The sequence below is a fragment of the Rhinolophus hipposideros genome, assembly GCF_964194185.1.
Source record: "Rhinolophus hipposideros genome assembly, chromosome: 14".
In the NCBI taxonomy this organism is placed as follows: Eukaryota; Metazoa; Chordata; class Mammalia; order Chiroptera; family Rhinolophidae; genus Rhinolophus; species Rhinolophus hipposideros.
Genome location: NC_138060.1, coordinates 67,986,396 through 68,004,096, shown reverse-complemented (window position 1 = coordinate 68,004,096; position 17,701 = coordinate 67,986,396). Strand labels below are relative to the sequence as shown.

The 17,701-nt window shown below is 50.8% G+C and overlaps 1 protein-coding gene across 1 annotated transcript in view; it reads right to left on the bottom strand.

Annotated features, from left to right (window-relative positions):
- Window positions 1-468: 468 nt before the first annotated feature.
- PDZRN3 (PDZ domain containing ring finger 3) overlaps window positions 469-17,701 on the bottom strand; it is a 148,369-nt gene continuing 131,136 nt past the window's right edge. The window contains exons 5-11 of the mRNA XM_081072855.1: window positions 15,718-15,805; window positions 6,405-6,503; window positions 5,342-5,404; window positions 3,636-3,737; window positions 2,625-2,732; window positions 1,861-2,373; window positions 469-1,767 (exon numbers count right to left, since the gene is read on the bottom strand). Of these exons, the coding sequence (XP_080928981.1) occupies window positions 1,231-1,767; window positions 1,861-2,373; window positions 2,625-2,732; window positions 3,636-3,737; window positions 5,342-5,404; window positions 6,405-6,503; window positions 15,718-15,805 (1,510 nt within the window). The 3' untranslated portion in view covers window positions 469-1,230. The remainder of the gene's footprint in view (window positions 1,768-1,860; window positions 2,374-2,624; window positions 2,733-3,635; window positions 3,738-5,341; window positions 5,405-6,404; window positions 6,504-15,717; window positions 15,806-17,701) is intronic.

The window sequence follows — 17,701 nt, the reverse complement described above, 5'->3', positions numbered from 1 at the left end:
ACTTGGAGTCTGAAAGATACGTTTTGAAGCCCACCCACTTGGATGACCCTTGCTATCCTATGACAATATTGTGTGATTTTCAGGTGTGTCTTATACATGGGAAGTTGGGCCACGTCACCAGAAATGTTTTCATTACTGACAGGCAGTGATGATTCTAAAAGACCAAAGAGATTTCACTGTGGACGTGACCCTGATTGATCAAATGATTCATCACAGCTCTTCTTGTTTACAGGCCACTGTGCTGGGTGTGGCAACACGGACTGTTGGAATGCAGGATGAGACGGTGAGTTGGAGTCCTTAGTTTTCACTGACAAACCTTGGTTTTACACGTCTTTGGGTTCCAGGCAGAAAGAAGGGTCGGATGACCTGCAAGTCTCATATTCTTCCAAAGCAGGAAAAGAACAGACACTACAAAAGGCTTTGATTTCAGAGACACCACTGCGAAAGGAGGAATCACATCAAAACATATCAAATAGAAAATAATTTATTTCAACTTCATTTTACTTAATGTTTGCAGCTACTCATGATTTTGTGAACTTGCTTGTACAAAGTCTGTCCCTTCAAATCTCCACAGCAAAGGTTTACTACAATGACACTGAGAATTCCCCAAACCGTCTCCATCCACAACGTTCCTGTACACGCACGTTTTTCCAACGGGCTGCACTGTTTGCAAACATGCTTTCAACTTCCACAAAGCTACACGATGCCCGGCTTTCTGCTTACACCTTTCCACTCTCTTGGGAACTTTAATCAGAAAAACGTTTAGAGTTGGAACACACTTTGAAACACTGCTGGGTTGGTTATGCGTATCAAATCGCTCACCAGTTTGGTGGTTTTGCGTCGAAGCCCTGACCCAAGTAATATATTAATGGTCACTCATATGAAACACATTCAGCAAAGTAACATTACAAAATAGGGTTCCATTGAAAATACACACGGGCAGTTGCATCTGTGTTTTCCGCAGGACAAAAAGCGTTTGCCTTTCGCATATGAATATAGTTTAAACAAATTGGTGAAAGTATGCTTAATAGAAAGATCTTTTGGACATGTAAAGGCTGTCTGTAGAAGGTAACAAGGTAGAAAGGACCAGCGCTACGCGAGAAAAGCGCCGCGCGTTCAGAGCGCCCGGGAAGGCAGCGAGGGTGGCTCCTCCGCGCCCGGGGGGAGCGGGGACCCCCAGGCGCCGTCCCACTGGACACGACCGTGTCCTCGTCCGTGCGGGCGCCGCGCTCACACCGTGGTCACCGACAGGAAGCGGCCGGCCGCGCGCGAGCCGTCGGGGGCCTTGGCGCCGTGCGCCAGCAGCTCCTGCACCGTCATCCAGCTGTCCAGGATCCTGCGGTTGCGCCGCCGCAGCATCTTCCTGTTGCTGAGCTCCAGGATGCTGGGCTCCCGGCGCGCGTCCCCGGCCGGCGGCTCCTGCGCGGCCTCCAGGCGGCTCTGCAGCAGCAGCGCGCGCCGCCGCCGCTGCTCCTTGGCGCGCACCACGTGCTGCCTGCGCTCCTCGCGGCTCCAGTAGCGGCCGAGCTTGAGCTCGCTGGCCGCGTCGTCGTCCGTGGTGGCGCCGCTGCGCTCCTCGCGGATGCGCAGCGCGCGCTCCCGCAGCAGCCGGTCGCGCACCGGCCTCTTGGTGATGTAGCGCGAGCCGTCGCTGCGCACCTTGACCTTCCACTCGAGCCGCGGCTCGGCGCCCGCCAGGCTGCTCTGGCTGTGCGCGAACTCCACGGCCGAGCGCTGCTGCACCAGCTGCATGTAGCTGCGGTAGTGCTGCGCGTGCGCGGGGATGTGCGCGGGCCGGGGGGGCGCGGGGGCGGGGCCGGGGCTGGGGGCGGGGCCGGGCGCGGGGGTGGGGGCGGGGACGGGCGCGTGCGCGGGGACGGGCGCGGGCCCCGCCTCGGGGGCGTCCGTGGGGGCCGCGGGGCCGCCGTCCGCCGCCCTGCGCAGCGAGCCGTCGGGGGACGCGTCCGTCTCGCCCGTGTTGTAGGCGCTCGAGCTGTCCTTGTCGCCGCGCTCCGGCAGCTCGGTGATGTCGGCCAGCGCGGGCCGCCGGCCGTCGGCGCTCGTGTTGTAGTTGCGGAAGCCGCTGTCCGGCAGCATCCAGGCGGCCCGCCGCGCGCGCACCAGCCCCAGGCACTCGAGCTCCACGCCGCGCAGCTCCCGGCTCAGGCGCCGCAGCTCCGCGTCCAGCCCGCCCGCGGGGCCGTCGTCGTGCGCGGCCGCGGGGCTCGGGGCCCGGTCGCCGCTGTGCTCCGGCTCCGAGCTCTCGTCGTTGCGCGTGCTGTCGTCGGTGCGGCCCACGCCGCTGTCCTTCTCGTGCTGCGCGGACAGCACGGTGGCCGTGTCCGTGGTGCCGCCGTCCTCCTCGTGCGCCTTCTGCACAGGGGAAGCGACGGCGGCGTCAGGGCGGGGACAGGGCCGCGCACCGCCCGCGACGACGCCACCCCCGGGGCCGCGGCCGGCAGGCGGCGCTGCCTCGGCGACGGTGGGGACAGCGCGCGGTGGCGCCCGGCGGCCGCCCCGAGCCACGGGAGTGTCGCCCCCGCCCCGCGGTGTCCGCGTCCCGCGCGCCCCCCGGCTCGCTCCCCAGGCGCCGCCCCGCGTGGGCGCTCAGGCCCGGGCCTCACCTGGGGCAGCGCGCGCGCCGCGAGCCGCAGGGCGTCCAGGTGCTGCTCCTCCAGCTGCAGCTCGTCCAGAAGCTCGTTCCTGTCGTCGTCCATCCAGCCCTCGTCCAGCTGCGGAGAAGCCGCAGCCAACACGCCTCACAACACAGCCCCTCGCTTTCATTTAATTACGTATTTTAAGAAAACACACTTCCTTGGGAAGAATATTTCCAGGGCAACACGACTTGTTTTGCGACATGTCAGAAAAGGCGCCCGCCCCACGCCGGTGTCTGCCCGTTCACCTTCACTGCTGACGCCCCTCGGCCCGCGTCTGCCACCCACGTGGAATGGGTCCAGCCGGCTCCGCGCACGCTGAGCTTAGCGGCCCCCTCCCCGTAAAAGAGAACTACTGCGTCTCGATCTACAGCCCTCGTGTCAAATGTGGCCTTCTATTTTCATTTTAAAACAAAGTTTATGGACCAATGTTTCATTAAAAAAATAAACGTTGTATTACGTTTAAGGTAGACATCATGATTTGACATATATTCCCATAATGAAACGATTAGGCAAGCTAATTAACATCATCTCGGAGGGACTGGTTTTGTGTGTGTGATGAAAGCACCTGAAATTCACTCTTCTAGCCAATTTCCAGTAGTCAGTACAGTGCTATTAACTGTTGTCACCACTGCACACGCCCTGCACTCTGCACCTGTGAACAATGCACACGCAGCTCGGCTGGGGCACCTGCCAGGCCCCAGGACGTCACCTCGGGACGGTCATGACCCTGGCTGTGTTTCCATCCCATAGACTTCCCTTCTCCTTCATCAGATCCCTGCATTAACGAGCCTGCTGGGCCGCCGTCCGTGCCACCCGTAAAGGTTAAACCAGAAAACGTGCTGAGCTCCAGCGTGACACCGCCATCTCAGGGTGGCACACAGTGCCTTCAAGGTCGGATGACACCGGGCGGTGTCTTACAGGAGCTTGGGTTTGGTCTGGAAAGTCAGACCCAGCCTCATGGGCAGGAAGCTGACTCACCTGGAGTTCGGGCCTTGCAATGAGCAGGGAAACACTCTTGTGTTCGTCACTGGTCAGGAGAGCCACGGCCTCTTCCCGGTTCTGCACGTCCAGCCCATTAATCTGAAAGACAGGAGGAGGTGAGGGGTGGACAGTGCATCAATCCGCTCATGCAGGACCATTGTGTCCTGCTGCAGGCCCGTGTCTGTCATCCACTTGCAGCCCCAACAGAGAGCTTCCATCCAACGTGAAAAGAATGCTGATGTTGGTGCAGTCTCTGGCCCGGGAGGGGACCTTGTGGGTGTCCAAGGCGAGTGTAAAGTACAAGCCATGAGAACAGGGGTGGCTGGGACCCCAGGAGGCAGCACTGGGCAAAATCGCAGTGTGGGAAGAAGGGACATCTGCGCAATTTCATCAGGCAGAATACTCAGGCAGGAGTACAAATGGAGGTAGTACAGCATTATTACAGGTATTTTCCAATAATATGGGTGAAGAAGCAACAAGTTTGATGGGAACACTGTGGAAGTTGAGGGGAGAGAAGGAAATGGAATTATGCAAGGTGGTTTGTGTCCCCACTTGGGCATTTTTTTAACTTCTTTAGGTGGGACAGAGGCCAGTGGGAGGGGCTCTCACCATCACACCAGATAACCTTCTTGCAGGATTTTTGCTCCTTTTCCTGGTCTGCAGGTTTCAGTCCCAGGTGGGCCATTCCTGCAGGGGCCCCCGGGATGCTCCCACTGAGCGGGGGGGGGGGGGTGGTGAGTCTTCCACCAACTCCTTAAACCAACAGGCAGCAAAGCGGTGACTCCACCACTTGGGATAATGGATCTTGGTGACCAAGGAGAAATGGGGTCACTGAGGCCCAGTGGACCCAATGGAGCACAGAGGGCCATGTCGGGGACCCAGCACCTCCCTGCACTATAGTACATGTGACTGGAAAACAATAGCAACCAAAAAAGGCAGCACAGCTAAGAGTTCAAAACCTTCGGGAGTGAAGCTGAGGGACAGCTGATGTCTGGGTTGAAGGCTGAGGAAATTAGAATAAGCAATGGAAAAAAGATCAAAATCACTCATGGTGAGGACTGGAATGATAGCTATACACAAAGTGTGTCGGAAATGAGAAGAGGCAGAGCTAAGCTTGTGGGACACAATGAACCAAAGAACCTCGATTTCTGTGACTTGAAAAAGAGGCCCCGAGAGAGAAACGGTCTCACTTTAATGTAAAACAGCAACAGGGCTAGAAGGAAAGCAAGTACCCTGAGAAGCCATTCCATATAATGCTTAAATGCCGAGTCACAGGATTTGAAAGACTTCTGATCCATTTTGCTAAATTTGCCAGAGATGTTCCCATTATAAAGATCAGACCAAACTTGAAACACTTGGCCCAAAATTAATCCTTCAGAGCACTCTAAATGAGTCTGGTCCGCAAGTCACATCGTTGGCAGGCTTCGACTCCCTCGTGTGTTGTCTCTGGCCCAAAGAGAATCGAAGAAGAGGAGGTGAGCTGGCTCATACTGTGGGGTGCTGGGCAGCGGACCTGCCTCAGTCCCCAACACCCCCTTTGTGCGTCACCGTCCAGAGCTCGTGCTTCACTTGCTAATTTGTCTGGCCTGACCACAGATACAACTTTGGGATCCCTGCTCTTCATCCCGAGAGCTGTATTGGAACCAGTGTGTGCTTTAGTGAAGGGCAGGGGACGACAAGGCCACGGTCGGATGTCAACCCACCTGGATAATGCGGTCTCCTTCTCGGATGCGGCCGTCCTTGGCTGCGATGCTGTTAGGATCGATCTGAAATGTACAGTGAAAGTGTCAGCACCAGGTGGGTAACTCAACATAACGACAGTAACAGCGTTCCCTGAGGCACATCTGACACTGTCATGCTCGTCCCTATGGTTTTGTTCCATACCGACAGAGGAGACCTGGTGTCATGCAGAGACGCAGACAGGGATGGCCTGACTCCTTCCGAGCTGTAGGACCACAGCCCTGGCAGGCCGCGTGTGGCAGGCAGCAGACTTCGGGCACAGCACTGAGTGTCCAAGTGCGACGAGGAACGCGCTACAGGGCAGCCTTCATTACGCGGACTGGCAGCCACGCCTTGATTATTTTACCAACCACTAGTAAATGTTGGAAAATAACTTGGAAATGGAATGCAACTGAGACAAGTTGGCTGGAGTACAGGAAAGATGCCCCCAAATGCAGCTTGGTGGACCACGTCTGTCCAGAGGGTAATTATTAAGGCCAGCAGACACAGCTCTTGGCTCATCCCATAGAGACAGAATTTACTTCCTGACACCCTTGGGGTTCTGTGCTTGGCACAGTGTCCACACTGCAGTTAGCAGGAAGATTAAAACAGCCTCCAGCTACGTACTGTGAAGTTGCACTTTACATACATGGATTCAACTACACACACTCTACCAAGAGGAAAAGAGAGAAAGAAATACTTTGAAAAGAGTAAGAGTCCATCCACCACACCAGTCAGTGGACCTGAGATGGGAGGAAGTGTGTGCGTGCTGTTCCCTCAGGCTGGAACATGCAAATCATGCAAACGGCTCCATTTTGTGGCCCATTTGTAGGCTTCTGAAGGGCAATTTCACTGACTGTGCTGATATTATAACTTAACCCCCCATTAAGGATGGAACTCCGTGGAGTGTGATGAAGGGGACAGAGAAATCTGTCTGTCTCTTCCCAAAGTATTCTCAAAGAGCCAGGGTTAAGGTTGGTTAACACATGAAACAAAAACACGTCTTTTGGTCTTGATATGATAGTTATAAGAAGCTGGCCTCCATACCTCACTTATATAAATCCCTAAGTCGTCTTCGTCATCCGTCCGGTAGCACACGGTGAGGCCCAGCTTATCCTGGCTGTTTGTCCTGCAGAGGTCCACTTCCTGACAAAGAAAGGCCATGCCCAGTGAGGCTCCCGTAGGCGGTGGCCACCGGGAGGACTGCAAATACTTTATAAATATTTTGTTTAAATGATGCACTGAATTTCTTGACAATCAGCTATGGAGAGTGGTTAACTTACTAAACAAAAATTATTACGGACGTGGGATCAATGCCCAAGGCATTTCTGCCCTTTCAGTTAATATAAAGTCATTTTGAAAATAGTTATTTTATTGATTCCCTCAAAAGAAAAATTACCCATATGTCACTCAGCATCAAGACTTCAGGGGTAGGGGGCCTTTAAGAAGCATTCTTTCAATGTCTGCCACAATCTAGAATATTTCCATACACCAAACCATCCAGCCATTGGACTATAAATGTCTCCAGTGTGTTTGGTTAGATTATTTCACATTGTTTTGCTTTAATACTTACAAACAGATGACACACACACATTGACCCAAGAAAGGAGGGTAACGTGACTGACTATGCAATGAATGCTTCCCCCAACAGCTGCGATACAGATTTTGCACTCCCAATTCACCCTTTTCAAATCAAATTCATCCTTTTGCAGAGGAAATTTTACCACAAAAACATTTTCTTATTATTTGTAATAAAAATAAATCCAACGTTGTTAAAGTTAAACATTTTATTGAATGTATTTAATAATAAACAGAAAATACTTATTTACTTACAGCTTCGTCGCTTCTCCTGCCACCGCTCACGGTATTTTCAGATACATATTAATAAAATAATTATGACAATCTGTAGGAGTAATAGTTGCAATGGAATGATTAATAACATCTACTAACGGTTGATGGCTTGATGGATAAACCAAAATATTTTTTGTGCAGAACTTAATTTTTGAAAAAGCTTTTTCAGTGGGGTTCATCATTGGAAAGTATGGTGGTAGAAATAATAAAGTATATCTTGTCTGACCAATGAGATATCATACCATGTTTACCCAAAAATAAGACCTAGCCAGACAATTAGCTCTAAGGCATCTTTTGAAGCAAAAATTAATATAAGACCCGGTCTTATAGTAAAATAAGACCCGGTATTATACAGTAGTACCTCAGTTTTTGAATGACTCCGTTGACGAACATTTGGTTTACGAATACCGTAAACCCAGAAGTAAATGCTTTAGTTTCGAACATGTCTCAGAAGTCGAACGTATCACACAGCTTCCGCTGAGTGCAAGATGCTGAGACCTAGCTGTTGGCTGTTTTCAAAAGTTTCAGAACTCAGTCTTCCAGAATGGATTACATTAAAAAAAACCGAGGTATCACTGTATTATATTATCTTATATTACATTATTACATTATGTATTATATTCTTACTTTAAAAACCCAGTCTTATAGTAAAATAAAACCAGGCCTTATATTAATTTTTGCTCCAAAACACACAGTAGAGCTGATTGTCCAGCTAGGTCTTATTTTCGGAGAAATGGTAATTCCTGGGTTTTGTGGAGGCTTACATTGTCCAAAACAAACCACACTTTCTCCAGGTTATCTTCATCCAATTTCTGCAATAACCTCTGAAGAAATTCCCCAAAACTATTTGTACTGTAGAACATGCGATTACTTCAGGCCACACCATTCCCTGAATGTTTATTGCTGCGATTAGAGAAACATTTCGCCCTCTCACCATTGGTACAGTAACACGATCTGGTGTATTATATTTTGATTGCACCTTCGTTTTTAAAAAATTAAGTACTGCGCAAGAAATATTTTGGCTGATCCATCAAACCATGAACATTTAGTAGATATTAATCATTCTGTTGCAACTATTACTCCTACAGATTGTCAGAATTATTTTATAAATATGTATCTGAAAATACCAAGAACAGCAGCAGGAGAACTGTGTAGATGAAGCTATAAGTAAATAAGTATTTCTGATATTAAATAAGTATTTTATATTTATTATTAAATACACGTAAAAACAAGTTTAATTGTAACACTAACTTAACATTGCATTTATTTTTATTACAAAGACTAAGAAAAGATTTTTGTGGAAAAATTGGATCTGCAAAAGGATGAATCTGATTTGCAAAAGGGTGAACTTGATTTGTAAGGGGTGAATTTGCTTTGCAAAAGGGTGAACTTGATTTGTAAGGGGTGAATTTGCTTTGCAAAAGGGTGAATTTGATTTGCAAAGGGGTGAATTTGATTTGCAAGAGGGTTAATTTTGAGTGCAAAAGGGTGAATTTGATTTGCAAAGGGATGAATTTGATTTGCAAACGGTGAATTTGGATTGCAGAAGGGTGAATTTGGACTTCAAAATGGTGAATTTGATTTGCAAAGGGATGAATTTGATTTACAAAAGGGTGAATTTGATTTGCTAAAAGGTGAATTTGATTTGCAAAAGGTGAATTTGATTTGCAAAGGGGTGAATTTGATTTACAAAAGGGTGAATTTGATTTGCAAAAGGTGAATTTGGATGGCAGAAGGGTGAATTTGGACTTCAAAATGGTGAATTTGATTTGCAAAGGGGTGAATTTGATTTGCAAAAGGTGAATTTGATTTGCAAAGGGGTGAATTTGATTTACAAAAGGGTGAGTTTGATTTGCAAAAGGTGAATTTGATTTGCAAAGGGGTGAATTTGATTTACAAAAGGGTGAATTTGATTTGCAAAAGGTGAATTTGATTTGCAAAGGGATGAATTTGATTTACAAAAGGGTGAATTTGATTTGCAAAAGGGTGAATTTGATTTGCAAAAGGGTGAATTTGATTTGCAAAAGGTGAATTTGATTTGCAAAAGGGTGAATTTGATTTGCAAAAGGTGAATTTGATTTGCAAAAGGGTGAATTTGATTTGCAAAAGGGTGAATTTGATTTGCAAAAGGGTGAATTTGATTTGCAAAAGGTGAATTTGATTTGCAAAAAGTGAATTTGATTTGCAAAAGGTGAATTTGATTTGCAAAAGGGTGAATTTGATTTGCAAAAGGGTGAATTTGATTTGCAAAAGGGTGAATTTGATTTGCAAAAGGTGAATTTGATTTGCAAAAGGGTGAATTTGATTTGCAAAAGGTGAATTTGATTTGCAAAAGGGTGAATTTGATTTGCAAAAGGGAGAATTTCACTTTCTAATCTAGTTTTTGTCAATTCTTTGATTGATAGATATTTGGAGAACTATCAAGCTGTAAAAGTGGACATTAGTTCATGTTGCTACCGAAGAGATGACTTTCTGTTTCCTTTCCAAATCTGCCAGTTCTCCCAACAAATCTGTATTACTTTTATAACTAGAGAGAAAACTTCTTGGAACAAAATGTCAGGTGTAACCAAAGAGATTCCTAAAACACTTGTTTTAAAATATTTTCACATGAATCACTGATAGTTGATACAAGGACCATGTCTTCTTACACTTTCCTTACTGACACACTTTAGAGGCTCCCATTAACCCCATATATGGGTAACAAATTAGTAACATACCACCCCTACGTCCTGCGTGGGAATGTGTTCCCCACGACACATGGTGGTCCAGGCCCTCATGACATTTTGCACAGGAGAGAAGAGGTGTGTTTCCAGTTGCTGGGATTCCAGGAACACATATCCTTACTGTAGCACAACGACGTGGGCCCAACACTTTAACTCCCATTGCAAATTCTCCTGGGGGACACTCATGGGGACAGTCACATTCTCTTTGGCTGGACTTGACTTAAACCTTGCAAAGCTGACACTGCGTCCTTGGTGTGGACGAGAGGCACGACGGGAGTGTGGCCCAGTGCAGGGCAGTCCTCTGGGAGCAGCTGTAGCTTCGAAATAGTCTGGTTTTAAAAGAGACGCGTGGTCCTGGGTGAGCAGATTCGGGCGAAGCCCATTTCGAGTCATGAAGCAAAAGGGTGTCTAGAGTTCTGGTGCCCACGTGATATCGACGGCAGATGGGAAGGTGTAGGCTTCAGACTTTTCTCGCATTGTCTGGATCTTCTTTGGAACTCTAAACCAAAGCGGGGAAGACCTCATTTAGAAGGCACACAGAATAACTTAATGGGGGCCACTCAGCTTCCGAGGGTGAGTCAACGAGACGTGGCAGAGCCCGGCTGCTGATGGTTAAGCAAAGGGCGAGCCGTCGAAGGTCCTCAGAAGCTCCTGACAACCCACAGTGTACGAGCTGCTGCTTTCCGGATCTGTAGAGCTCATGCCAAGTTCACAGGCAGCAGACGCCAAATAGTGAAGGGGGTGGGAAAGCAGTGTCTGCCTTACGCTCACGCCCAGCAGCTGCTCAGTGAGCCGGAGTGAATGAGCCCGAGTTCAGGCGGGAGACAGACCCGACTGGAAGGTGGGCTTGGTGCCGCTTCTCTGCAACTTCTCAGCTATTCTACAGTCTTATAACCAGACACCGTATCTGGGGCTCAGTGGAAATGACAGTTCCCCCAAGTTATTGGGTGTTTTGTAAATTCTCAGCCTTTCATCCTGACTCTGGACGCGCAGCCCTACACACCACAGAGAGCATAGCGGCTGTCAATGCCTATGTATCTGGGATGATGGAGATAAGGTTTCAAGGCCCATTAATCACACTGGCGTGAATAATGCACCAGCATCCTCTGGACTGCAGCTCGCACCATGGTGTCCTGTTGCTTACTATCTAGATGGGCTGCTGGATAAAAATGAACAACTAAGCCTGACATTTCAGATGGAATTGAAATGATAGTGCAATTAAAAGAATTAAGGGGCCATTCTACCTAGATGATTCAAGCTTTCTGTTTCACTGGCAGCCACTTTAATCAGAGGATTCCCGGAGACTCCGATGGCTTATCTGCCTCTGCGAGGACTGTTCATTGGAGCATAACTCTTTACTTATTGGTCCAGGACTGTTGTACACGTTTCGTTAAACGTATCTTGACGCTTTCTACCGCTATGCATGGTGCTATGTGGGGTGCAGAGATGCCTCTAAAAAGACTGCGTTTCCCTTCCCAGACCTTATATTTGGGGTAGGGTAAGAAGGCACTTACTCCTTCATTCAACAATATTTACTGGGGCCCATTACACGCCAGGCTCTGTCTAGGCAGGAGGAATGCAACAGAGCCCAGCTGTCCTGGAGCTTGGATTCCACTCAGGGAGCCAGACCACAGTTAGGAAATGGCACTGTGGGGTCGGGGTGCTTCACAGAGAGGGGCCCACCTTCTCTGGAGGTGACATACAGACAAAAGGCCGAGCTAGGCTGAGCTGTGCAAGAGTCCTGGGGAAGTGCCACGCAGGCTGAGATGGGAGCAGGTGGAAGAAACATAGCAAAGTCCCCACGACACCCGGAGAGTGGTGAGGAGCTGCCTCAGTGAGCGCAGGGCTGGCCAGGGAGGTCTGGGATCGGGGCTGAGCTGTGCCTCGACGCTGAAGCAGCATATGTCAGCTGGTTGGGGCCAGTCATCTCCAGGACAACCCAACCGCTGTGCCCTGCGCAGGTGACTCTGCGCAGCCAGATGAGGAGAGCATCACCACCCCTGAAGCTGCAGCCTCCCTGTCCATTCAGGTCTGAGTCACGTCACCAGGGTCCAACACAGGTTCCTGCTGTCTGCCTAGGGTGCTGCCAGCGAAGAACTGGGAGATTCAGACCGTAGACAAAGGAAAAGGCTTCTGTCGGACGTCTGCTTTCTCTGTGACTTGTCTGCAGATGCAGAGCTGGTGTTCAGTCCCCAAAGGCTTCTGGGCAATGACTTGGCTGCTCAGCCCTTGGGTGTATGTGGCACAATCTTCTTACCTCGAGGAGCTCCACAGTAACAGGCTTTGACACCCACGGAAATACGGTCATTTCGTGTGCTTTACAAGCGAGGGCATCTGTTTTCCTCTGTGCCTTTGCTTCCAGGACATCCCGACGTACTCATACGCCTCTCGCTGATGTAACATCCATTTTCTGAAAGGTGCAGATGCTGGTCTTCAGCTTCGATGGCAAGTGGGGTGTTGAGACTGACCGCCTAACTCGAAACAAGCCTGCTGCTTCTATCACCTAACCCCAGAGTGGGTAATAACATGATGGAAGCTGGCAGAAAGACTGCTGATTATCCTAAGAAATGTCGTGGGAGCAGGGTGCCAGTCTCCCCGAAAACTGGGTCCTCAGCACGGGGGTTTGTCTGGAAACCTTGAACTGCCGAGGCCACCTCTCAGAGACATAGCTTCGATCGGGGCACTCCTGGAAGAACACATGGCCACCGGCCCTCCTGGAGAGTGGCTACGGCGTCTCACACGGGGCTCAGGACAGGCCGTCCCTCCAGAACCACCAGGTGGCTTGATTAACAGAAATCACCTGGGGACATCTATAGGCAAAAGGTGCATTGGATTCCTCGTGCTACGTGATGGCCGCCCTAAAGAGCTAGAGATGGGCACCAGCCATGGTTTGGTTTTTGAGGAAATGAAAGTGCCTGCCTACCGGCCTACTGGCTGCTCAGCCTCAGGAACACGAGCCCCGTGGGGGCAGGTGACACGCTGATGTGCATGTCTGGTGCCAAACGGCACCTTCAGGGGCACACGCTCAGCCAAAGCTGGTGGGCAGGCACGAGAGTGAGGTGCACGTGGAGCTGTTGGCATCAGAGTCTAAACAGAAACCGACTGATGTTCTCCATACTTGACTCTTGGTCTCTGCTTTGCGTTAATGAAAAGAACAAAGTCCCAGCTCAGTGTTGCATGCCTACAGGGGCCGAGGCCTTTCCAGCTCTGCGTGACAGCGAGGGTGACATCAGAGGCTCAGAGGCACAAGTCTACACTGACCAAAGTACAGTCACCAAACGTCGTCGGGGTGACCCATGGCAAGGAGAGCAAGTGGGAGCTCGGACTCCTTCACCTGGGCCTGGGCCTCTGGGCAGGGCTCCTCGGACGTGACGCCACCTGTGGATGCTGTTGAAATGCAGACTCTGACCCACAGGTCTGAGGCTCGGCTTTGCGTCGCTGCCACGTCCCAGCGATCCCACTGGCCCCGCACACACCAGCAGCAAGGCTCTAGGCGCGGCGTGGGCCCCCCAACACCACACACGAGGGGTCCTGCTGGTGCTCACTGAGGAAGTCCCCTCGTCCTCGAGAAAGGCTCGGTTGAGGCTGGTCTTCATGCTTCCTTCACTTCCTCCCTACTACCTAATGTCCTTAGGGCAGGACACGGAGCCGGAGGCAGCGGAGACCCAACCCCAGGCCCCAGGGTGTAACAGCGAGGCCTGAGTCCACTGTATTTAACGTGTGGCCGCACCTTCTGTTCATGGCAACTGATGCTGATTTCCGCCTGAGGCAGTGGTACAGTGTTCCCTTTAAGATAAGTTTGTCTTATTTCAAATGAGTTAAAGGGAACTACAAAGCAAACAATGGCTTGGCTGGTATTCAGACATGGCAACAAATTGTAGGGCAGAATGGGTCAAATGGCAGAGTGTGGGTGCTCAGTGACCCCCCAGAAATGAGACAGGAACAATTTTCTAGAGAGAGGCCACAACTGCCATCGGATTCTCAAAGGTGCTGGGAACTGAAATGGAACTTGGACCCCAAGGCTATAATGGCAAGTTTAACTAAAGACTTAAGATGTACAGTCTACACACTCCCGTGAACCTAGCTCCTGAGAAATTGTGGCTGTTTGAAGATGCCAACTTTGTCACATTATAGTTACATTAAAAGCAGTGTGGTCCTGCAGAGGTCACAGCCCTTCTTGCAAAGCACTGCTCCAAAGAACTCTAGACTCGGGACATATTAACAGGCACGTGGCCAGAGAGCAGTTCCTGCAGCAAATGACTGGGTCTGTCGGGGTAATTCTGCCCCCTGTGGCCCCTCCCCCTGGTCATTTACATGCTAATTTACATGCTAATTTACATGCTAATTTACACATTCGAGATTCTGAATGTCCTGTAGGAAAGAAATCTGTTTACTTCTGTTCAACCTGACATTTTCTTGACCTTGGAATCCCCTTTGCAAACACCGTGTATTAACAACTTAGAGGACAAGTGCCCTGGGGGAGTCACTGGCTGCTCCATGAACTAGTCCTGCCGTTGGGGAGATGGCACATTGAAAATAACAGGCAGAATCCTTAATTTTCTGAAAGGCACAAGGCTGCGTTTCCTGGGGCAGGTGTTGGAATGCAAGTGCCCGGGTCCATGGACAGCAGCCATCCTATCTATACGGTAGAATAACTAGTTCCAGTTTAGACCATATGCACCAGAGGAAATTCACATTTTCAAAAACTTGTCACCATTGGGTCAGCCATGGCTCTAGTGCCCAGCGTGGGCTGTGGGTGAGCGGCCAGGGAAGGGCCATCTGCTTATACGACTGTCGTCTTCTGTTTTGGAACAAAAACTTGGTGCCTTTGAAGGAATGCTTGAGCTGTCTTCTATTATCTATCTGTTAGCTGTCTTCTACTCTTCCTGTCCCTGCAAAGGGACCTATGCCACGTGAGCACTTACCAGCCTCAGAAGCATGGCGGCGTGGAGATGACACAACGGCTGGCCATGAAACTGAATGAGCTGTTACTGGATTTGGATTGTGCCGAAACATTTACCTCTCAGTGTCAGGTAGCTTTTCAAAAGGCACCCTATCACCCATTCTGCAAAATCAGTTTCCAAAAACTGCTCTCGTATTTTTTAAAACTCACTGAAATATGAAACAGTTTTCCCACAAGTATAAATGATCCTAAAAGTTGATTTCTCTCTATTTTCTATCACTCTCAGTAAAAGGAAAACGAGGAGTAGAAGTCTGTGGACTGGTGTCCTCTAAACGCTTTACATCTCAGAGGCCGGTGTGACATGCGGCATCTGGAATCCTGAGTCATTCCTGGCCTCAAGGGACACAGAGAGCAATGGATTCTTCACTCCTCAAGATCAGTGTCAGAAAACCTGTACAAGGAACCAGTGGGTGAAACCTTCTGTTGTCGGGGGTGGGCAGTGTCCACTTTAACACTTTGTCACCTGTTGTTGAGCATGTGCATAGAAAGTGAAAACAAGTGTGAGCGGGGAGGCGCTGACCCCCACTAGGGAACGTGCTGGGCGGGCGGAGGCTGTGACTTCACAGGTCCTACGGGACTTTCCACCCTGTCCCCTCAACAATTTAAATAAAAAGCCCACATTTCTGCTTGGGGATCTGATCGTCGAGCTCTGCGGTGGAAGGGAAGGAAAGCTCGAACGCCTTTCAAGCAGCCGGAAGTGGTTCTTCTGAAAGACACCCACCCACCGCAGGTATTTCATAAACACCCGCAGCTCAGTTCACGCTTACTGAGCACTTGCGTTTCCTAACGGGAGCCCCGCGGCACGCCCAGGGCGCCGTCCTACCTCCAGCTCCAGCTCCTCCCTGTCCAGGTCCTGCTGGGCACCGCCGATGTAGTCGCTGGGGTCGTAGTATCCGTGGGCACAGGGAAGCCTGCGAAGACACGGAGGACCGTGAAGGCGCCACCTGTCCGCCACCCTGACCGAGGGCCTGCGCGGCAGGTGGCAGCCTTGTCACCGCTCACACTCTCTGGTCAGGACCTCCCCATCACATCTCCCCCACTGCTGACATCGGCTGCCAGGAAGGGCTCGAATGCGACCGCTGTGCTGTTCCCAGTGACAGTCCCGCTGCCTCGCCATGCGGGTCACCACGACCAACTTCTAAGCTGCATGGGAGACAGACTGGCCTTTACCACTTGCTGCTTCAGTTACATTGTATCTGGGAGAAAAAGGGAACACTCAGCCTGCTGGGCCCACCCTGCCATGCTGTCTGTCTTCTCAAACTGTTTTGACCGTGTCCAGAAGAAATATGTTTGTTATTAAACCCAGTGTGCATGTGCATGTAATGTAGCTACACACACACACACACACAAATACAAATGCACACATGTGCGTGCACACACTCGCACACATGCATGTGTGCACACGCATATGTACACACACACACACACACACACACACTACCAGGAGAACGGAGCGTGGGTCACTTCAGTACAACATGTGACAGTTCACAGAGCCCGGCACCTGGACACACTGTGACTGAAGTGCTAGGAGCACAGGCAGCAGAAAGGTGCCAGCCGCGGAAGGAAGGGGAGCTGGGCACCCAGACCTTCTTGCCCCAGAGATCGGCACATCGTCTGCCCGCCTGCACTTGGCTTTGCCACGACAGCTCAGACACGGGTGCTCGTTCGTACGGCGGGCTTTCCAGTGCCCAGGCCCGTGCCTGCACGTACGGGGCTCAGGCTGACGGTGCTCCTGGAAGGCCTGGCTCGTAAGCGTCAGCCACACCCCTTCATCCCTGCACACCTGCTGCTGACCTTTCACCTGGCAGCCAGAACTGGACAGGCCTGACCTTGCAACTCTTCCGACATTTCTCAAGTGCCCCTCGGGGAAAGTCATGTCAAATGCACTAGACTTGAGAGGAAATTTGGGGGTCTGGGTCTGTGAGGCCCGTCACTGTGACAGTTCAACATTTGCGAGTCGGGAGTAGCCTGGGAGGCCTCATTAGTAATGAGAGGCAGTTTGGAATGTAACGTCAGGGAACGGATCGGAATGGCCACACTCAGTGACTTGGCCAGTTCCCCAGAATCCCGGAATGACACACGGTATCATGGCTCCGACCTGGTCATCCGCTGAGCAGAAGTGGCACCTGCACCGCCAATGCACAGGCGTGAGGGACAGGTGAGCACACCGTCTGTGCACACTGCCTCGCACACTGAGGGGCTGTCTGACCACACCGTGCTCCGCTTTACACGCTGCCGGTGCAGCCACACTTACTGTGTAAAGCTGAGCAGCCCTGAGTTCCAATGCCAGCTAAGCATGAACACCCAGGGTGAAGGGCGAGCTTCTGTGTGATCGAGACACAGGTCCCTCCAGCTCCTGAGCTGCTAACAGGTTTCACTCCGCTTCTCCAGAGGACTGAAAATGCCCCTGAAATAACGCACCGAGTGACTCACCTGAGCCCGGAGCCAGATGGGACAGACAGGAGTGAGTGACATCAGCCCTAGGCTGAGGCCGGAAGTGGACGTCTTGCCCCGAGATGTGCAACGTCCCACGGGGAGGCTCCACTGGACTGGCCATCCTTTTAATCCAGTGGCTGACCTTAGAGAATTTCTCGCTCTTTTTATCCTCAATATTTCACATCCACCACTAAACTAGTGACAATCGCTGCGTACCACACGCCATGCCGAACACTTTCCATGCTTTATACCACTTGATCCAGCACTCCCATGTGGCAGCTACCACTACTGTCCCCATTTTAACAGAGGGAAAATAAAGCCCAGGGGAATGAAACCACGCCAACCCAGGGGGCGGCGACGCTCCAGGGCTC